Source organism: Moschus berezovskii, chromosome 18 (assembly GCF_049115385.1).
Source record: "Moschus berezovskii isolate FMDL1 chromosome 18, NW_MosBer_1.0, whole genome shotgun sequence".
In the NCBI taxonomy this organism is placed as follows: Eukaryota; Metazoa; Chordata; class Mammalia; order Artiodactyla; family Moschidae; genus Moschus; species Moschus berezovskii.
In genome coordinates this window covers 45644925-45667925 of record NC_142477.1, presented here as the reverse complement: position 1 = coordinate 45667925, position 23001 = coordinate 45644925, and the positions used below count along the sequence as shown (strand labels likewise).

The window sequence follows — 23001 nt, the reverse complement described above, 5'->3', positions numbered from 1 at the left end:
GGCAAGGCCCCTTACCCTTCCCATTGGTGTCTAATCCCAAACCAACATGCTTTTAGGTTTAGTTCGTCTGTATAGAGGTTACAATATTATTTACAAATCTGGTATTTAGAATAAGTTTACAAATTCTTGATGATGTATTCTGCTCCAGCTTGTAATTCCAGCTTGTAATGCGGACACGCCTGGCTGCTCTAGGAAACTAGAAAACGGTAAGATTGAATTTTAAATCATGTATTTTAGAAATCTTACAGGTGAAGCCTAGCTCTGGTTGCTAGGCAACCTGACGGACTCTGCAGCAGGGACCAACTTGCCTCCCACACTAGACCATCTCTCCCCAGTGGTGGGACGCGGAGGCCTCATTGGTTCTCATCTCCTCTCGCTGAGCTTCAATTGGCCGGAGAGCCTCTCACTCCGCTCCCGTTGGCTCTCGCCGTGTCTCGCCGCTCTGTCATTGGTAGGCCGGCTCTCGGGCCACCACACGTCACTCTCTCACCCCATTTTCTCGGCCCTCCGGCTTTGTCCCCGCCCCTTCCCCCGCCCTTCCAGCCACGAGGGAAAACCCCCAGCTAGTGCCGACTCTAGTTTCCTTAGGATTGGTTGAAGCCGGGCTAGGGGGCGGGCGCTCCGGCGCTCCTCTGCCGGCCACGATTGGCTGCTGGGGCCACTGTCCCGCCTCTCACGGACTCCCGGCCTTGCCGGAGTCTGGTGGGTCCGCGGCTATAAAGCTAGTGGCGGAGGGGGGGCGGCTCGCACTACCACTTCGTTGGTCGTTCACTTTCTACGGCCACCGCCCTGTCATATTTGGGTGAGTGTCCCGAGTGGAGGAAGCTGCCCGGGCTACTGAGGCCTCGCGGGCAGAGTGAGGGCACGGCGGATTGGTGTCCTTGACTAGGCCCGAAGGAGCCCCGGCTCCGTCCCGGTTTGGACCTGGACCTGAAGGATAGGGCGTCGGGAGCGGGGGCCGTGCGGGGCTTCCCCTGCCGGGGACCTGGGGCCGACCGCGGTGGGTCCTGGAAGATGGGGGCATTATTGCGGGCAGGCGAGTCGCAGAGGGGAGAAGGAGAGAGGGTATTGAGGGCTAGGCTTCTGATGCCATAGGCAGTAGCTGGAGGTGCCAGGGGAGTGGCTGTGACCACCTTGAGGGGGTGGGGGTGGGTACATGAGGGGGACGAGAAAGGAGCTGGCCTGTTAGGGTGTTCCCGGAGCCTTGGCTTCAGGCTGGACGCCGAAGGATGCAGAGGATCACACTTGGAGCCTTGTAGGTTGGCAGGGGGTGTGTCGTCTTGCCACTTAAAGAGAGTGACTGGGAGGAAGGGAGGTGGGCAGCGTTGCTCATCTTCCCTAGCTCAGGTGCGAGAAAGCATCACAACCGTGGTTTAACCCGGCTGAGTACTTCAGACTGTTGACTGCTTCGGTCTGTGCTTGCTTCCAATATCACAGGTTCTTGCCTCCCACCTTCCTGCCTCCATATTTTTTAAGCCTGTATTTATGTCTCCTCCGTGTTCTGAAAGTCCGTATCTCCCTCCTGCTAATATTAATAGCTTCAGAACCAGCCAGACTTGTTATGATGATGTAATGGGCAGGCACGCGTAGGTCTTCACACACAGTAGGCTTTGGGTTGAACCAAGGACTTTTCAAAACTCGATATATGAAGTCTTTGAAAAACATATGAACTGCCTTGACCAGTGGTAGAGAAGGGATTATGCTGACCCACCCTGGAGGAGAGTTTTGGACAACAGGTAATGTGAGGCTGTTCCTGTTGGTTACACTTGCCCGGCGGCCCCTGTTTAGGGCATCAACTCTTCCCTCAGACTGATGCTTTTGCCAACCCGCTGCACCTGAGATGTTCTAGCCGCTGCTGACGAACATTTGCTCTATTTCAGGGATGAGTTATGAAAAACAATGGCAAGATAAATGAGATTAAGACACAAGGAAGGGCTTGTAAGCAGATTTTTCCTTCTGAGGTGGAGTTTGGACTTCTTTGCACAGATTTCTGTTAGAAGGCTAACTGAAACTCCTTACCCTGTATCTGGGCCAAATGGTTCTTTGCAGCTTGAGATATCCAGTTTGTTGTTTTTTATTTTTAAAATCTGAGTTAGTTTTTTGTGTGGATGATGAGGGCAAGGATAGCATATCTTATGGGAAAGGAGAAAGACTTGATTCTCTGTGTGTCTAAACTTTGCAGGTCTCTCTCCTAAGTTTGTAAATGTGCACGTAAATCAGTTCCAGTGTAGTTCAGTTCAATTCTAGTTTAGTAAATAACCCCAGTTCTCAGAAGGTGTTTCAGATGGGGCGAGTTTTACGGATATTATGTTTGGGGCCATAGAGGTCCATGTCATTTGTTGAACTAATCCTGGGCCTTTGTTTTTTTTCATTTTTAAAAAAAAAAATTTCTCCAGAGTGCTTTTACATCTTGTTTCTCTTAACTGAGGGATTGATTTTGAGATTTATTTTTTTTTAATTGACGTTTTAGATAGCTTTTCTCACGGGAAATGCAAAACCCTGATATTGGTGTAATATGTGTTTCCTGGGGACCCTAGCATTATTTAAAATAGCAATCCAGTAGAACTGAATGTGGGGAGATGCACTGGGGCTGTGGATGGAGGAGTTTAATGGGCTATATATCAGAATCTCTATTTAGTTTCATTTGGAAAAGAAAATAGTCATAATTTTATGTTGGGTTACGACTGAGCGACTCAACAGAACTGAACTGATTAAAAAACCAAGCATCATAGGATGTGATATTTTGTTTCTCAAGACAGTGGTATTACCCAATCTAATGGGAAGGCCATAGGACTCAGTCCTTAGTAATCTAGCCATCCTAATGCTTGGCTTGTGGTAGTGCCCGCCTGCTGCCTGTTAACCGAGTGTAGTGAGAGCAGTAAAGAAGCTAGTCTTTCATAGCTTACAGGCTTCATCTTTGGAAGGCATGGACCTGGAGGGGTGTGCATTTGGGAATGACATAAGGCCAACAAGTATTCTCTTCTGATTCCATATGAATTCCTTACATTTTTCAGGGAATAATTGAAACCTACCATTTGCTTTGGAGAGCAGCAGAAAAAAGGCCTTTTTTTTTTTTTTTTAAGCTTCTGGACACTATTTGGGGCTGCAGCTCATCTTAAAGGGATAGTGAAAAAGAATTCACTAATGAGGGCTGCTGCTGTAACTACTTGAATCTAAAAGATTTTTCCTCTAATTATTATAACTCCAAATTCAGCCAATCAAAAAATGCAATTGTGTGCCCTTTACTGCTGCGTCTCAAAGGGATTTTTAAAAGAATCAAAATATAGCCCTTCTCCCAACAGGAGTCTAAGTAACCCGTATGCTTAAGAAGACTGCTAGAAACTAGCTTTCCACTGACAGTAGACTATGAAGGCTTCAGTGTCATTGTGAATGCAGGGCCTAATTAGAAAGCTCGAGGAAACCTTCCTGGAAGAGGGAGCCTAGAACAGGACCTTGAAATATGAGTAGAGTATCTGATAAGCAGACCAGTACCTCTGGGGGGAGGCAGGGTGACTGTATTTTTTTCTTAGGGAACTAGACCAGAGTTGTACAGATGTGAGCAAGGCTTTCCTAACAGTAGTTTTGCTTGCTGGCCCTCCTAAGGAGGAAAGGTTGCCAGCTCATTCTCAATTAAGAAGGATTCCTGGATTTCTTTCCTGTAATGGTGAAAAGGATCAGCAGGTAACTGCATGTGGTTTATTGTGTACCAGAATATGTACTGGGTGAACTTCTCTGACCACCTCTTTGAATCTGTGCTAACAAGGGAGCCAGAGGAGGAATTCAGAACACTGAATAAACCCCAGGAGAAAGTTGGTTGGCCCTAGGCAGTCTCATCATTCTTCAGGGGTGTGTGTGTGTGTTAGTCACTCAAGTTGTGTCCAACTTTTTGTGAACGCATAGAATGCAGCCCTCCAGGCCTTCTGTCCATAGGATTCCCCAGGCAAGAATACTGGAGTGGGTTGCCAGTTCCTTCTCCATCTTCAGGTTTAATCTCTGCCAAACTCAAAATGCCTATATTAACTGCCTCCTGAGCCATACCGCTTGCCTCTATCACTTGCTCTGAAAAGACCTGTTAGAGATAAGCTGATGACCTGCTTGAGCCTTTGGCATTGCTGTTTTTGTCCACGTAGAGAAGCCTCCTAGCAGCTGCAGAAGAGAATGGAAAGCTGCAGGGTTGGGGGGAGGTCCTTTTCGGATTGATTCTCTCCCAAAGCGGCCTTTGTGGCCTCCATTTCCTGGGACTCCAGGCCTCTCTCCCCTGAGAGCTCGAGTAGCTTGGCAGCAGATCTTTTCTCTACTGTGTCTTTCCTCGCTTGCTCCTGTACACCGAGTTCACTCCCTCCCTTCTCCCTGCTGCTCACTCTACGCCTTCCTGCCTAAGCTCCCTCCCTGATGTAAATAATCAAACTTGAAAGAAGGAATATTGGCAGTTCAGGAGAAATTCCCTTGATTAAAATCGTGTCAAATGCATATACATACGTGGTTTCAAGAAGAAATTTTAAGTTATTTAAATAGTTTCAACATTTTTCAGAGAAGAGGGAATCATGCCCCTCCCGACTGGTCTCCCCATGAAATGCCTTATTTGCAGATTACAAAAGCATAATTTGAAGTAATCAAGAACACAAAATTAGTTCTTTTCTCATTGTATATATTATTCTGTCATCAGTGTTTTGGAATACAGTAGTCTTATCTTTTCTGATAAAACTCAGAATCTATTTAAGGTGGGGGGAGATTAATGAAGTCTATAAGCTCTTAAATGATCTAATTATGTGAAAGCAGTAAAGCTTTACTGAATAACATCTGAGAGTTAGATGCTCTCTAGTTAATCAGGCAAGGGCAGATGCTGTATTTGCCAACAATTAAATAGAGACCAAAGGTAATTGTGTTTGCATCCAACAGGAACTGTTCCAAGTAACAACCCTTCAAAGTAAACGGACAGAAAGAAATGCTCCAAGGTCACCTTCATTTTGTTTCCACGTTATTTAAATAATGATAAAGCTTAATGATCCTTGGTCTTGATATCAAATATCTACCTTTTTAACCCAAGCTCTAAGAGGAAAATCACTTTCTAAAAGGTTGGGGTAGGTGAAAGTGACCATGTTGAAAACCAGGAGCATAAGATTAAATAAATGAAGGTAATTAACTCTTGCTAGAAAGATTTGTTTTTGTTTGAAAAATACTAAGAAGATAATAGTGTATTGGTGCTTTATATTTTTTACATATTTTATCTTCTCAAGCATCCTTTACAATGAACCGAGAGGGCAGGTATTAGCTCCATTTTACAGATGAGGAAATTGAAGCTCAGAAAGGCACAGGCTTATCATTAAAGTCCCAAGCTCCTAAGTGCAGAGCAAGCTCTTGAATGTGTAAGTCTCTTTACTCCAGAGATTTGTTAGCCTAGTACAACTTATATTCCTCTCCCCCAATTCTTGAAAACCCTACTTTAGTAAAGAAGATTACAGCTCTTCCAGCATCATACTTGGTTTAAAGCCTGAATCAGTCATATGAACTACATGTATCAACTTATTACCAGGACTGAAACTACCACTGTAAGAGCTAATAAAATAAGGAGAAAAAAGTTTTATAATCTTTAAGTACCTTTTTTTTTTTTTCCTTAAGCAAAGTCAAATTCTGTTCTATATAATGTAATTGGATCAGGAAATGTTTATTTTAACTTACTTTGAATTGGAGTCATTATTTGATATATGACTTTAAAAGAGGTTCTTATTTGAAATTCCTAGTGCCTGAAGGAGGAAACAGAGTGACAGACCTGGAGACTGCAGTTCTTTATCCCTCACACAGGTATGGCATCCTGTCATGCTGCTAAAGGAGAATTTTCCTCTTTAATGGAAGGGGGAGTTTTAATTTTTATGCTCGGACAAATAACCATTGTGTGCACTACACATTCTTAAAACCCATTATAGAATTTTATCTTTTAAATATTAATGCCATAACGCTTCAGAAGACTAATTTTGTGTTTATTAGACTGATGTTTAAAACCTAGAAACTAATTTTCAAAATTAATGTTCACTTATAAGAGGAAAAAAATGTAGGTAATAAAATATAATCCTATAAACTGCTTAATCAGAAACATCACGGGTATGCACGTGTCCCAGTGGTGCATGTTGAATTACAGCCTCAAAAGATACCCATCTGGGCTACAGATGGACGTTTACAATTATGTAAGACTGGACAGTATTTATAAATGTGTTTGAGCCAATAATCTAATTATTTGCAGCTATTGCTTTCTTCTGTAACCTTGGAGCTCCTCTTATGATTCTGCTTTTTTATGCTTCAGCTTTATGATTTCTTATGGTTGTTACTAATTTTAGATTAGAAGGCTAGTAGGGTTTCATTTATTCAACATCCAGCTTCTAGCCTATGCCAAGCATTGGGCTGGAGACTAGGGACACAAAGATGAACAAGGTAACACTTGCTTTCCTGAAGCTCCTTGTGCATTGCAAGGAAGAGGCTTGGAATAGTTTTAAATAGCATCTTATCAAAGGTCAGATGTGCATTTTAGAAGGGTAATCCTAGGACAGGCGAAGGATGGAGGCAGAAAGCTCAGTTAGGAGGCTGGGAACTGATGCCGAAGTCCTCCCTGATGAGCCCCGAGGACCTTGGTCTGCCCTTATCAGCATCCTTAGCTGATTTCCCTGCTTTTTTGCCTTTTTTTAAATTTTCTCCTTTTTCTTTTCCCATCTGTCTGTCATTCACAAACTTAAAAGATTCTCAGCTGATCATATTGGTCCATCTTATGTCGTCCTAGGCAGGAAGCATTCAGAAATTGTTCACAGAAATTGTTCACCTGGAGCTCCTCCTGTCCACCAGAGAGGGTGAGCTTTCGCTTTAGGACAGATTGAGTCTTCTCTTGGTCTTTGTTGGAAGATAGCTTTGGAAGGTTCACAGAGTTCTGTGGTAAAAGTGTGTCTTTCTCCTCCTTTATAAAGAAGAAATTTTAAATGAAAATTTACGTCTTTTTATTAAAAATCTCAGATCTTTAGCTGGCCTTTTTTTCTTTCTCTAGTTTATGTCTGGCCTATATCAGAGGACATTTGAGAAGACGACATAAGAGATACATTTAATAGAATAAAGTAAAGATTTTAGACCAGAAACTATATCAGTCTTTTTGTTGTTTTAAATTCCCTGAAGCCAATTACTTTCTGAATTAATATTCCTCTCTTTTTCCACTTTTCTCACTCTCCCTCAATTTCAACCAAAAGGTAAATATTTTCAAATTAGATGGTGTTTTACCAAGGCTTCCCTTGTGGCTTAGCTGGTAAAGAATCCGCCTGCAATGTGGGAGACCTGGGTTTGATCCCTGTGTTGGGAAGATCCCATGGAGAAGGGAAAGGCTACCCACTCCAGTATTCTGGCCTGGAGAATTCCATGGACTGTATAGTCCATGGGGTTGCAAAGAGTTAGACAACTGAGCGACTTTCACTTTACTAACTTTTACCAAGGATATAACGAAAATACTTTGGCTATCAAAAATCCTCAGAGAATGAGCAATGTTGACTGAAGTAGACAATGTAAAAAATTTTCCACACCAAAGTCGGAGTCGTGATTTACTTCATGATTCACTTTGATGGGTATGGGTTAATTTAGTTTAGCTACATCTTTTTTTCCCCGAAGTGAAACAAGTCACTTGTTTAACTCTAGGAGGCTTAATAATAGAGTTATACCTTATTTAGTAAGTACCATATAATAAGAACTAATCAGAGCTGGTTTGATTATGATAAACATAGATTAATTCTGGAATTAGAGCTTTGCTTTATGGTGTATACTGGTTCATATCTTCAGAAGATTATATGTATTTTTCCACTTTATTTCCAACAGCACTGAAAGCTATTGGACCAGTCAGGGAAAATTATACTATCCTCATCATGTTTAGAGCAGTTTGAAGAGCTGAAAAGAATGTGAAGGGTAACTTTGTGGGAAAGGCTGGAAAAGTGGTTAATCCTACCGCCTCTGTTTTGGTGATTTAAAGGGTAGCATATAGGAGGGGTTCTTTTTATAAGTATATGAACTGCTTTTTGTTTTTAACACTAGTTTTAGTGTTCTTTTCTGTGGACTATGCAGACGACTTAAACATATTTTATTATAAACTTGGAATATGCCTTGTGACACATCAGATAGTCCCTTTAGGTCTTCGTTTCAACCTCACTGTGGCCGAGTCTAGATTATCATAAAATCGATGGGTTTGCCTGTAAGAGGGAAAAGATGAGCCAAAATGGAGAGGTGCTTCTCTGCTCACTTTAGTGTATTTGACAGTGAGTGATTCTGTCAAGAAATACAACAGTGGAGGCTAGAAATCTGGGCGTTATCTACCCTAAATATTTCATCCTTTTCCTACCATCTAGTCAGTCACAATTTCTGCCAGTTTTTTGCTTCCAAAATGTTCTGAAGCTGCTCCTTTCCTCTTCATGTAGTTATTGCTCTGTTTTATGACCTATATCTCATTGGGCTTCCATATCAACTTCCTAACTCAGATCCATTCTCCACATAGCACCAGTGACTGTGTAAAATGGGGACTCACACTTTTCTGGCTGTGACCCTCGGTAAGGAATCCATGTTGTATTGCAACCCAGGATACGTGTGAATAATTAAAACAAAATTTTCATGAAAAATTCTTGGCATTTACCATGTGGCATGCAATCTGATATTTTGTTCTTTTCTATTTTGTTTTTAAAAGATGCTATTTGACACTCACTAAATTGATTCCAGAATTGGAAAAAGACTGATCTGAACACTAATATAGCCATATTGTTTAAAACTCTATTGATGGCTTCTTACTGCCTTCATGATTATGCTGAAGCTCACTAACATCACATGCCAGAACCTTTGTGACTCAACCCTTGGCTAGCTCTCCTGACCCACCGCTTGCCTGATCTACTCATTGGGCTCACATTTCACTTCAGTAAATTAGTATTACTTTCCATGGTTCCCAGTGGTGTGCCTTTGCTTATCTTGTCCATCCTGTGAAAACTACTACCATCTGCTTCTGCAGAGCTTTACTGATTATTCCAGCTCATTCCTAAGACTCGGCCAAGAAGCCTTTCTTCTCGTCCCTTCCCCAGTGGGTTAGGTCGCTGTCCTAGCAGAATGAGACTGGACTGTCTCTGTTGTTTCACTTGCTTATTGTTATATTTGTAGCTTACTAGCCCACAAGGCAGTGAATATTAGAAAGGGCAAGGGCTACTTCCTATTAAACTTTTCCCGAATGTTTGGCATTTAACATGTTGTCATTGTTTGGATGGATGAAAAAAATATAAATAGGATTCTTATATTTAGAAGGAGGAGTCAACTGGTGTCCCTTAAGGCCTTTAACCTAAGATTTTGTGACTATATTTCCAGGTGCTTATTTTTCAGGTTTTAATACACTCATATCTTGATAACCTACAGGCTAAGGGTAGATCTCGTGATTTAAGGACAGCTTCTCTGCTTGAGATATTTTCTCAAGATTTCAATAATTAACAACTCACTATGGCAGTAGCCTGTGATTTCATTATCGCCAGTGCTCCACCTGTGTTGGCAGACTGGCAGAAGAAAAATGACATAAATACAGGATCTGCCTTTTGTCAGTGGCGGCAGCAGCAGTGAGAGTGTGGGGCTTTGGCTCTCACTCAGCAGCCAAGGTGCAGCCTCAGTAGGAGTGTGCGCTCATGGGGTCTGAATAGTAACCATCTTCCTCCCTTTTGCTCCTATAGCTGGGCCAATGGAGTGGTAACCATTTCTCTATATTAAAATCCTCCTCCTTGTTAGAAACATCTCGAGTAATTTCTCTTTATCTGATTGAAATAACCTCTAAAGAAATTGAGGTTCTGATAGGTTATGTGACTTGCCCATAGGTCATAGCAACACTCTTGAGTGGCTAGCATATTTTCTTTTCACTGTTGGTAAATAAATCTAAACACTACTGAAAGTTGGTGTGGCAACAGTGCAACTTTTAAAGGCCCTTTTTTTAAAAAAAAAAAAAAGGGATTATTTTAAGAGGTGTTGTCTAAGATGCCACACAAATAATATGTGGATTATGGTACCAGTTTTCAGATTTGGATCAGTTGTTTTCTTTTGCCTGATATAGAAGCTAAATGATCTGTTATGGGTCCAGAAACTTGTCTTTGCTTTATATAGTAATCATTTGGGTTCTAGATGGTGGGGTGGGGCTGGGGGTTACTTTGGAAGGCTGAGATTTTAATAACAGGGCCCTTGAATAGAGTACCATGGCAGACTTGACAGTGTGGCTCTTCTACAAATTGGGATTGTTTAGATCAATAAAGAATGCAATACTGTTTGATCTAATTAAAGCTGTTAGTATGTAACAGGTTTAGTTTAGTATCTTAGTTTAACTAAAACTGTTAGTATGTAAAGCCCCATAAAGTCAATGGCTATGAATAATCCATATATGGAAATGAATGAATGATTTAAACTTTTTGAGTGGCCAGGAATAGACCAGATACTTGAGTTCTGATCTGTGGGCCATGTTACTAAATTCTCATTTTATCTTATAGTTCTTTACAACACAGATGAGTCTTATTTCAGTTTTCTTTACCTCTAATAATCATATTTTAAATCTAAAGATACCTAGTTTTGAATAACCTGTAAGTCTTTCTAAAAGATGATAACTTTAAATAATAGTGGAGTCAGTAACTCTGCTAATACTATCATTGCTACCTCCACATATTAAAATTGACTGTCCTAAGAATATACTAAATTTAGAAATTAACATCAATGTTGATTTCTCAAGTTTGAACTTGACAGTCTACAACCCATAATCTAAAACAATGTTTTGTTTTGTTTTTTTCTATTTTTCTTTCTAAAGTTCTTTCACCATGCCTGGGTCACTTCCTTTGAATGCAGAAGCCTGCTGGCCCAAAGATGTGGGAATTGTTGCCCTTGAGATCTATTTTCCTTCTCAATATGTTGATCAAGCAGAGTTGGAAAAATACGACGGTGTAGATGCTGGAAAGTATACTATTGGCTTGGGCCAGGCCAAGATGGGCTTCTGCACAGATAGAGAAGATATCAACTCTCTGTGCATGACTGTGGTCCAGAATCTTATGGAGAGAAATAGCCTTTCTTATGACTGCATTGGGCGGCTAGAAGTTGGAACGGAGACAATCATTGACAAATCAAAGTCAGTGAAGACGAATTTGATGCAGCTCTTTGAGGAGTCTGGGAATACGGATATAGAAGGAATAGACACAACTAATGCATGCTATGGAGGCACAGCTGCTGTCTTCAATGCTGTTAACTGGATTGAGTCCAGCTCTTGGGATGGTATGTTACATATATTTCCAGAGAAACTCTCCTTTAGGATGAATAGGCCCACATACCATTTGCAGACTTTTACCAGTTATGCTGTTTGACTGTGTTCAGAAAGATAGCTATGACTTTCAACTTATTTGATTTACAAGTTCTCTTTATCATGTAGGATAAAATTATCTATCAAAATTTAGTCAGAATATTTTTTTTTCTTTACCAAAGATGGGAAAATACAATACATTCAGTTTGTATGTATGACAGTTAGGGTGTCAATCACCTTCTCGTATGCTAACAAATAATATTTTTCAGGACGGTATGCCCTGGTAGTTGCAGGGGATATTGCTGTATATGCCACAGGAAATGCCAGACCTACAGGTGGAGTTGGAGCCGTTGCTATGCTAATTGGGCCTAATGCACCTTTAATTTTTGAACGAGGTGAGTGTTAGGGAAGTTTTTTTTTTTTATTTGCAAAATATGCTGAGAAATTTAAAAATTAGAAGCTTGTACTTGGTATTCATTAAATGCAGGCACTACCTGCTAAGAGCTTTATGTGTATTATCATATTTAGTCCTCATAGCAATCCTATGACATAAGTGATGTCATCCCCCTTTTACAGAGGCATAAAATGGGTTTTAGTAGGGTTGCTAACAACTGGGAGAAGTAGCTTTCCCATAGTCATATAGTAATTTGTTTTCAATTCAGAGCAATTGTGATCTCCCAGTTAGGTGTATGAAACTTGCATAAAATGTTGTATATCAAGAGGCTTAGGCCTGTCCATGGATATTGTTATGTTTCACTTCAGTTACATACTCGTTTCACCTTGTGATTTCTATTCTGCAAGTGATGAGTTGACTAGATTTAAGAAAAGTTCCCAGATAATGCAATTTGCTTACTAACATACATCAGGAAGCAGAGTTACATGAACCTCTTCATTTTTTGTTCTAATAGGACTTCGTGGGACACATATGCAACATGCCTATGACTTTTACAAGCCTGATATGCTTTCTGAATATCCTATAGTAGATGGAAAACTGTCCATACAGTGCTACCTCAGTGCATTAGACCGCTGCTATTCTGTCTACCGCAAGAAGATCCGTGCCCGGTGGCAGAAAGGTGGGCTTTATCAGTTTTCCTTGGTTTTGCTCTCTGTCGAGGGCAGTGTAATGTACTCACTGTCTTTAGTGGGAAACTGCTTCATGGGCATCCTTCATTAGTGTTTTCTTTAACCATTGCTTCCTCACCCACCAAATAGCATAGATTTCCCACAGTTTCTGGTAATGTATAATTTAAGAGAACAGGTAAACTTTGCAAATGAAGTTTATTTCTGTAAAAATACTTAGGATGACTTAACCCAGTAAGAATATCAAAAGTAAGGTAAAAGAAAGTAACTCGAATTTGGTACATATTCTGAGAGAGGTAGACAGTTGCAAACAAATTTTAGTTTGCAACTGTGATCCGGAGAAAACTAATGAAAATAAATTACCGAAGTGACCCCCACCTCCCCACATAGTCTTTTTGTACTTGACCTGTGAATTCATGGGCTTCCCTTGTGGCTCAGCTGGTAAAGAATCCGCCTGCAAAGCAGGAGACCTGGGTTCTATCCCTGGGTTGGGAAGATCCCTTGGAGAAGGGAAAGGCTACCCACTCCAGTATTCTGGCCTGGAGAACTCCATGGACTGTACAGTATATGTATACTGTACAGACTGTATGTATAGTCCATGGGGTCGTCAAGAGTTGGACACAACTGGGTGACTTTCACTTCACTTCTGTGAATTCATACTTGCTGTTTTAGTGTCATCATCAATCTCTATCTTTAACCCTGAGAAAGTGCTTGAGATACTGAGAAGGACAGTATTTGAATTAAAACCATGAAAGCACACAATATTATATAAAGTATGCTTTTTCCATAGTCCAACTTTGCTTTATAGGGTTTGTGAGAGAGGGTTAAAAATAAGATTCAATAACAGATATTAGGAAACATAGTGGCTTGAGATAAGAAGCATTCTTGAAGTATATAATATATACTGTTTACCAGTATTTAACAGTACCGTGATTTTCTAACATTTATTAGAATCTGCAGTAAGAAATAGACTTTGCATTGTTATGTGCAGTTAAATGGAAACGAATGTCATCAAATTTTTTTGCTCATGCTGCAAGTTATACAGTTTACTCTTTTCTACCTTTTTTCATTCAAATAAAAAGACAACCTCTTAATTTATTAAGATTTAAAAAAAATACTGGCCTTGATCCACTAAACTGATTACACAGCCCACTAATGGATTGTGACAGTTTAGTTTGAAAACCAATAATAGTGTATATTGTTCTATTTCTGGATGTCTTTTTGACACACATTTTAAACCATAGAGGTATTTCATTATATAGTATATATTTTTTATTGCTACTTAAAGATATAAAAAGGCATCCCAGCCCTGTTCTAAGATCAGACTTCAAAAGTTAGTGGCTTAAATGGATTTCATAATTTCTTTGGATTTCTCTTTCAGAGGGAAATGATAGAGATTTCACCTTGAATGATTTTGGTTTCATGATATTCCACTCACCCTATTGTAAACTGGTTCAGAAATCTCTAGCTCGGATGTTGCTGAATGACTTCCTTAATGACCAGAACAGAGATAAAAATAGTATCTACAGTGGCCTAGAAGCCTTTGGGTAAGAGGAATTATGATTTTTCTCCCTTCTATGTGAGAGTATTTTTTTTTTATATCAGTTAAACCACTGTTTATACAGACATGAAAATTTTAGAGTCAAAAGAAGTCATCTTGTCTAACCTATTTAATCAGTGAAGAAACCGAGTCCCAGAGAGGTGGTCGCTTACTTATATTAATTCTTTAGTTTTTTCTACTCAGATTTTCTTCTTTCCTCCTTTTAGATCTGTTCCTGTTGTCACCTTGATAATATAGCCCCTCAAGTGCCTGTATTTATACAGCAGCGTCTTCACTCTTCACCCTGCCTCTCCTCTGCCACATCCGTTCTGCCCTTGGCCACTCTTGATATCCGCTCTCATACTCCTTCCATTTTCCCCAGTTTTTGGGCCTCCTGGCAAGCTATGCCTGTTAAACTCTTGCTGTTTCTCCTGTGTCCCTTCTCTGTCTGATAAATTTTTTTTAACTGTTTAAGACTTGGCTCCTATAAATGTGACTCTTCTAACTAAATAGACAATATTATGGACTTGAAATAGGAGTATATTCTGTTTGGTGATGATGGAGCTGTAGTGGGTTATTAACCCATCAGAATTATGTTGTCTTGATTACTAAAAAAAAAAACACTTTTCAGAAAAAGGACCGTATTTGTACAACTGTTGTATTTTACCTAGCAATTAGCATACTGCTACTTGATTTTTAATAAGTGGGAAATCAGCGTCATATACTTCTATTAGAATAGTAGTTAGGTCCAGTAAGTAATATAATAAAAATATAGTCTTTGGACACTATAAGATTATCTTTTTTCTAAAATTTTCAGGGATGTTAAATTAGAAGATACCTACTTTGACAGAGACGTGGAGAAGGCATTTATGAAAGCTAGTTCAGAACTTTTCAATCAGAAAACAAAGGCATCTTTGCTTGTGTCAAATCAAAATGGAAATATGTACACATCTTCGGTGTATGGCTCCCTGGCTTCTGTTCTTGCACAGTAAGTATAGATTTCCATTGCTTCAGTCCCCTTGTTTGGGGGTGTAACATTTCTGAGACCAGACCTGGCATCAGGCATGTTGATGGCAGGTCACAGAAGGGTCATTTACTTTTAGGTTCTCTAGCCTATTCACTCGGAGAAGGCAATGGCAAGCCACTCCAGTACTCTTGCCTAGAAAATCCCATGGATGGAGGAGCCTGGTGGGCTGAAGTCCATGGGGTCGCTAAGGGTCGGATGCGACTGAGCGACTTCACTTTCACTTTTCACTTTCACACATTGGAGAAGGAAATGGCAACCCACTCCAGTGTTCTTGCCTGGAGAATCTCAGGGACGGGAGAGCCTTGTGGGCTTCCGTCTATGGGGTCACACAGAGTCGGACACGACTGAAGTGACTTAGCAGCAGCAGCAGCAGCAGCAGCCTATTCACTGTTGACTTGAAGGAGATATGGGCTATAGTTATTTATCCCATAGTACTAAATTTCACACTAGCTTTCCCCGCTGCTGTTCTCATGGTCTTCTTATTCTTGACCTATAATTGAACCATAAATCCCCAGTTGACAAAGTAGTTTATTTTAGGGCATAACTTTTCTCAACTCCATCATTCCTAGAGAGATGAGAACTCTTGTTTTCAATCTGCTAACTGTAAACAGTAAAACTTTAGGTCAGATCCCTAGGCTTAGGATGAAGTCTGTTCCAGCTGTGATTTTCTACCCACTGTAGTAGGATGAGTTAAACTTTAAAAGCTTTTTTCCCTCCTACATAGGTACTCACCTCAGCAGCTGGCAGGAAAGAGGATCGGTGTGTTTTCTTACGGTTCTGGTTTGGCTGCCACTCTGTACTCCATCAAAGTTACACAAGATGCCACACCAGGTAAATGCTGAGCCTTTTAATGACAATGTATTGAGAACCTACTGTGGTAAGGCTGACTCAGCAGGCTTCTCACGTGAATGCTTAACTCTCTTCCATAGATCTTTATGACATTTTAATCTTTATTCTTTCAACACTCTGCCCCAAAATTCTGCTTTAACTGGGTAAATGGCAGGATTATGTCTGAGTCAGAATATCTTACCTTCTTTCCAAGTCAGGAAAAAAACTGTATAATGAGCTTAAACATTTTTTTTTTTTTAATGGTATAGTGTTTGACTTTTCCTTCTTTGGCAAGTACTTTTATTTTTATCTATATCTCATTTTTAAAAAATATTTATTGATTATTGGGCCTCCTGGGGTCTCAGTTGCAGTGCTTAGACTCTCCAGCTGTGGTGCTCAGGCTCAGAGGTTGTGCATGGGCTCTCAAGTGCCTGGGCTTTGTAGTTGCAGCAGGCCCGCCTAGTTGCTCTGAGGCGTGTGGCATCTTAGTTGTCCAACTAGGGATCAAACACTTCCTCTGCATGCAAGGCAGTTTCTTAACCACTGGACCACCCAGGAAGTCCCTTTTATGGCTTTTTTAAAGCATGGGTAGAGAAAAGGAAGTGTCCTTATTTAAGGCAGGCAGCTTTTCAGTCTTCACACTAATGACTGAGCGTGATCATAGGAATGAATAATACCAGGCCATTTCTTGTAGGCTCGGTAGTTTATTGTCTGATGTTTATAAGATGTGGTCTTAGCTGTATCTAAGGAGACTTTTGTGTCCTCCCTGAGCAGGAAGGAGCAAAAATACAGAGAAAAATGGATGGAAGACTCGGCGTTATTCTGAAACTGTTGGTTGACTTTAGACAAGTTATTTATAGTTTCACATCCCACCTATTTCCTCAGTTGTCAACTGGCCAAGGCTGAACAAGTGTCTAGTCAAGGCTCATAGGAAGCTACCTCAAATAAATAACATCTTATCTTTTAACTAAACAATAGCCTGTAGTTCTGAAAGAAATGAAAAGTTGTTTTTTCCTTTTGGCAGTGTTTTGTTCAGACTTTGGGATATGTATGCTATTTTTTGTGTTTTAATGTTGCAATTATTTGCTATTTTAGGGTCTGCTCTTGATAAAATAGTAGCAAGCATATGTGATCTTAAGTCAAGGCTTGACTCAAGAACTTGTGTGGCACCAGATATTTTTGCTGAAAACATGAAGCTCCGAGAGGACACTCATCATTTGGGTAAAAACATTAAATTGTTAATATACACCCAGAAGCCTACTGGAGGGCTGTTTTATTACCAGATGAGTTATACGTTATAATTCATTTTTCATATCCTCTGCCTTTCCTTTAGCCAACTACATTCCCCAGAGTTCCATAGATTCCCTCTTCGAAGGAACATGGTACCTAGTTCGAGTAGACGAAAAACACAGAAGAACTTACGCTCGGCGCCCCTCTCTAAACGACGACACTTTGGATGAGGGAGTAGGCCTTGTGAACTCAAGCACTACAGCCGAGGTGAGTAAAGCTTATTGTGTTTGATCTTGGGCTTTGATTGGATAAGAAAATCTCCATTCCCAGATCTCCTGACTCAGGTGACCTCACTGAGATTTATCCACTTAAAGGAATGTCAATAAAGCAGGGTGATTCAGAATCAGGGCTCTGGGAGTGGGTTCCAGCTGTGTCATTTTCCAGCTGTATGCAGTGCTGCATTTGCAGTTATTAGTATTTTTCAGTGCACAGTAAGTACTAGGTTTTTTTTTTAGCAATACCAAAGCTTAAAGCAAAACTGAGAAGGCTCACTTGTGGTTTGTATCTTGATGAGAGATGAAGCAGGGGCTGGCTGTTAGCCCCTCACATCCCTTCTCTCAGGCCATTGTCTAATCTATCTCCAGGTATCAAGAAGGAATAGTAATTGTTATGACTGGAATTCCTATTACATGCTAGTCACTTTTTAGGTTTTCTACATAAACCCTTATAAAAACCGCCTTGAGGTAAATGCTACTGTGCCCATTTTAGAGATGAAGCTGAAAGAAGTTAAATGACTTAACCAAGATCAGAGCCAGGCTTCAAACTGAGGACTTTAAAAACTGGAAGTTATTTATTTTATCCATTCAGCACAAATATGCTGAATGCGTAGTCTTGCTCTTTGAGGAAGCAAATCAAGCCATGAGTGTTTGAAATCAAAGTCAAGATATAACAAGGGAAATACTGGGTATGGTAGATAGATCTCCGTGGTCTTCCTCTCCCCTGCTGCAGGGGTAATCATATGATACATTCACCATAAGGTAAAGAATGGACATTTTTGCTCCCTCCATGAAAAGTTCTACAGAATATATATTTATATATTTTTTTCTCTCCAGAGCTGCCCTTTTCCTATTAGAACTTTGGTTAGCAACATGATTCTTCCTGCGGAAAAAAACTCTAAGAGGAGTTTTTGTTTATTTTGTTTTTAGCATATTCCAAGCCCTGCTAAGAAAGTGCCAAGACTCCCTGCAACAGCAGCAGAACCTGAAGCAGCTGTCATCAGTAATGGGGAGCATTAAGATACTTCTGTGAGGTGGAGGACTTCAGGGGGGATTGGGGGAGTGTATGGGAACGGTTGGGGGAACGGGACATCTGGGGTCAATTTTAAAAGATTACATGTTGTTTAAATTTTTACGTGACTGACATGGAGCCTGGAAAACTATGGTGTCCTTGAGAAAGTCTCTGCTCAATTTGCTAACATGCTTCCTGTTGTGGTCTAGCCAATGCTTACTGTACTCAGATGATGGGTGTTAAGGGCTCTGTAAGACTTCATACCTCTCTGGCCATGTGTATGCATGAAGCTTAGTTTTTAAATGTAGCCTGAAATCGTGTACTTCTGGCAAGGAAAGCAGTGGTACTAGTCTCTGATTTTAATTTTTTTAAACATGTAAGAATTTTATACTTTGAACAAACAAGATTACTGAAGGTTCCTGTGGTTTTTGAAAAAAAAGCTTTTAGTTTAGGGAATATGTGGTTTTAATGTAATATGCACAAACCTGGTTTGAAAATGACAAGGCAGACACACTCTTTTTCTAGAATTTGTGAATCCGAGAGAGAGAGAAAGAGAGAAGAGTTGGGAATGGTGACACTGGTTCTGGAAACTTGCTTTAAATCCAGGCCGGCAGTGATGAGTTACTGTCATGACCTCTGTGAACAGAGGGATGCCAGCACTGAGCAGACTCTGCTGTAGAAAACATGGTACCTTTGGGGGCTATGTATGGATCGGCTCCCTAGGTCTGCTCCTGACTCAGTTCAAAGTGTATTTTGCGGAAGGGCCTTGAGATGTTATTGGAGCTGTGTATGAGAAAGCTTGTGGCTGTGATCCTTCCCGTGTACCTTATTTTGAGGAATAAATAAAACATTTTTCTGGCTGCTTTTCAAAAATTTAAAACAACAAGGAAGGATAGGGACAGGGAATTGTGAAGTTATTTCTGATGGTTCAGTATTATAAATTCAACTTAAAGACTGACAGCCTAAATTCATGTTGTAAGTATTCCTTTCCTTTTTTGTTTTTGTATTTGTTCAGTGAAAATTAAAAGATAAAACTCAAAGTTTTTTACATAGTATGACCACCCAAAAAGTATTCCACTTCTCAAGGTCTGGAAGTAGGATATATAAAGCGTTTTCTCAGACTTTCACCTTAAAAATAACAGCAGTAACAAGCTATCACATGGACTGAATAAGAAGACTGGTTCACAGTTTCTTCGATCTTTCTGGTGCTGAACTATGACATGAGCCTTACAGACTGTAAAATAGAGATAGTTGGAGCTAATGTACAGACCTAAATTTTTTAAACTTTATTTGCCGTTGAATTCTGTGAAGTTTCAGTTATCTAAAATAAACTTACACAAATATGAAATGTAATGGTTCAGATTGCAAGGTAATATGTAGTGTAGTGTTTGTAAAATACTCTTAATATTAACTAGTGGTGTTTTAATTTGTACAGTCATGACTTGTTGAAATGACTTCATTTTAACATACACTGATGTAGATTAATAATGTAAGTTCAGATTTAAAGATTGGTGGGGAAATGGGTGCATGTAATACTTTTTGCAAGTATCGGGAGTTCGGTATGTTTTGAAAAGAGTAATTTAACTTTTGGGGTGTCAGGAAATGGGTTTTCTCAAAGTCCATTGCCGGCAATGGGCAGGCCTAGTAATACTGGCACAGAACATTAATTGTACACCTTATTAACAGTGAGGTGGATAACTTTGAATAAAGTTTTAGAGAAATATTTTAGATACTTGAATATTCTTTTTTTTTTCCCTCCTGAACTAACAGTTTAGGCAAGAAAGCAGCTAATAGGCTATTTTTAAATGCAGGCATCCATATCATTTCAGTTCACTGATTCACTAACTCTTTCACCAAAATTTGGAAACCCGAGATAAGCAGGGTACTCTACTTACATCACTTAAGTCAGAAATAAAGATTTACAAGATACATGATTTTGCCTTCAAGGAGCTATTTTTCTAGTATGGAGGAACATATACTGATAGTTTATTATTCTTATACTTCAAACAAAGAAATTAACTCCCAAATTAACATGTATAAATTTTGCCATAAACAGTTGTGAAGAGAGTTACTATGTTTTCCTAACAGCAATTTAAGATTAAGGGTTGGCAATTAAACATTAAAAGCAGATTTTATAGCCAATATAGAACTGCCTACTACCAACCAGAGCCTCCAGCCTGAGTGTGTCAGATTGCTGGTGTTCTCCCAGATGTTTTATAGAGAGAATTGTTACATTGGCAGTAATATTGGATGAGATAACCTCAATCGCTATCAATTTTTAGGATTTTGTGAACCGGGAATTAAATCAGAATATTTTCTAGTACTGATCAGTTATTTTATCATGCTGTCATGTCTAGATTCAATACTTAGTAATGATTTTATTTTCTGGGCCAGTCTCCCAATTTCTCTGGGTGATTTAGAAGATAAGGTCTGTGTTCTCTAATCCTGCAGTTCTAGGAATTCTAGATCCTAATTCTGCAAAGTCTAAGATCCTATTAATATGACTTTGAGAATTCTATCCTTCCCCTTCTCCTTTTTGGAGTTTTTGCAATTAACCTTTTTTTTTTTTTTTAACCTTCTGGATTTTGTTTATTTCATGAACACTGATGAGTACATTGAAGATGAATGCTAGACAGAACTCAAACAGATGCAGACAGCTACTTCTGATCCTCCTGGGACCTGGTTGAAACCCTTCATGTCATTTGCTGTTTGAAATGTCCTGACACACTAAAGTAGAAGTGGAGAGACCAAGGAATGTAACAGGATCTTTAAATAATTTAGAGCTATGTAATTTGCATATAAAAGCTAACACTTTCTTTAAAATTTCTAGCAACCACTCGTAATTAAATTAGAAGTTCCTATTTTTTTCCTAGTTAGTGGGAGAAAGAAATAATTGACCTGTGATTTTTAACTTTTTTCCCCCTCAAACTAGTACAAAGTCAATACTATGGTGCTGAAGATTATGAATACCAAGCTTCAGGAAGTTTATATATTATCAGGGGTCTAGCTTATAACAAAAGATGTACTTTTCATTTTAAGTGTTTAGAAGTGCAAAGCAAAGAATTCACCTTTTTTTTTGTCTTATTTCATTACTGTGCAGGCATCTAGAGTAAAAAATAATGAAAGTTTTAAACTAAAGCTTCCTTTTGCCTCCAGCTGTTTCTGCATGCTATTAAACTAGCACCTCCACTTCATCTTAGCAAAGCCTTCTTGACCTTTGGGGATCTCCACTCAAGATCTGCTTCCTCCCTGAAGGCTGCCTGGACTGCCTGAGTAGTAAGCACTTCTCACCCTACATATCAGATTTCTTTATTCAAACTTGCCGAGTCCTGAGGCATCTGGTCCCTGCCTACTCAGTACCACTAAGGCCTCCTATGTTTTCATTGCCCCTGCCTTCTCTGCTCCTCAGATATGCCAAGTTTATTTCACCCTGGGTGTCCCTGATGGCTCAGATGGTAAAGAATATAACTGCAATGCAGGAGACCCAGGTTCGATCCCTGGGTCAGGAAGATCCTCTGGAGATGGGAAGGGCTACGCACTTCAGTATTCTTGCCTGGAGAATTCCATGGACAGAGGAGCCTGGCAGGCTACAGTCCAAGGGGTTGCAAAGAGTTGGACATGACTGAGCGACTAACACTTTCACTGCACTTAGTGCAGCCTTAGAGCCTTCGATCTGTGGGCCCCACTTCAGGCCTCCTTTGACCTGCCTTCTACAGCAGTCACATTTGTGACAGCTCTGTCCATGCGGTCTCTGATTGGGATCTCAGAGGATATAATAGTACCTCTCTTGGGATTCCTGCTGCACACCCCTCATTTTGGTCTCACTGTGATACGATGTCCACACAGAGGTCATTGGAACTCATAATTTCATGACCCAGAAGTATAGAGAAATTAAGTTCCCACAGGGCCACTCTTGACAACAGTGGACCCTTACTTGCTGGTCAATAAATGCTTCCTCCTTTCCCTCACCTGGGCAGGGAAGCCTTCCAGACTGGTAGTTCCTCTGCTGAAATGCCAGTTGCCTGACAGCTCAGTTGGTAAAGAATCTGTCTGCAATGCAGGAGACCCTGGTTCAATCCTGGGTCGGAAAGACCCCCTGGAGGAGGGAAAGGCTACCCACTCCAGTATTCTGGCCTGGAGAATTCCATGGACTGTATAGTCCATGGGGTCGCAAAGAGTCAGACATGACTGAGCAACACTTCAGCCAATTTGGCAATACATCCTTTTATTGGCTTGCCTCCTTTATATTTCATTCCTGCATTGTAGGAACATTTCCCAAATAAATGACTTACATGGAAGCCTCTATCTCAGGCTCTGTTCTTTCGGAGAAGCCAGGCTAATACAGTTGGTACCCAGAACAGCCTGACTCTTGGGATAGATGGTTGGAGCTGGTTTACCAACAGTCATGGCAAAAACCCCACTGCTATTTGCAGTAGGCAAAATGGTTCCCGCCCCCCAGCCAAAGGTCTCTGCCTCTGGGTACCTGTGAATATGTGACCTTACATGGCAAAACCAGAAGTGATCAAGGTTGAGGACCTTGTAATGGGGAGATATCCTAGATTGTCCCGATAGGCCCAACATAATCACAGCGTCCCTTAAAAGCAGAGAACCTTTCTGGGCTGTAGTCAGAGTGAGATGTGACTATAAAAGGATGACCAAAGAGATGGCCCATTGCTAACTTTGAAGATGGGGAAAGGAGATCAC

The 23001-nt window shown here is 40.3% G+C and overlaps 1 protein-coding gene across 4 annotated transcripts; it reads left to right on the top strand.

Moving 5' to 3' along the window:
* Positions 1-663: 663 nt before the first annotated feature.
* Positions 664-20025, top strand: HMGCS1 (3-hydroxy-3-methylglutaryl-CoA synthase 1). 4 transcript variants are annotated; one of them, XM_088827673.1, is made up of 12 exons: positions 664-802; positions 5742-5802; positions 6770-6836; positions 10823-11280; positions 11575-11700; positions 12214-12378; positions 13767-13932; positions 14743-14913; positions 15677-15783; positions 16876-17001; positions 17114-17277; positions 18216-20025. In XM_088827673.1, exons 4-12 carry the CDS (start codon positions 10833-10835, stop codon positions 18303-18305), a joined length of 1563 nt encoding a protein of 520 aa, XP_088683799.1. In that variant the 5' UTR covers positions 664-802; positions 5742-5802; positions 6770-6836; positions 10823-10832; the 3' UTR covers positions 18306-20025. The 4 variants fall into 4 exon arrangements, with proteins under 4 accessions (XP_088683799.1, XP_055278073.1, XP_055278074.1 ...); XM_055422098.2 differs by lacking the exon at positions 6770-6836; XM_055422099.2 differs by lacking the exons at positions 5742-5802; positions 6770-6836 and having other exon boundaries at positions 673-802.
* Positions 20026-23001: the final 2976 nt, after the last annotated feature.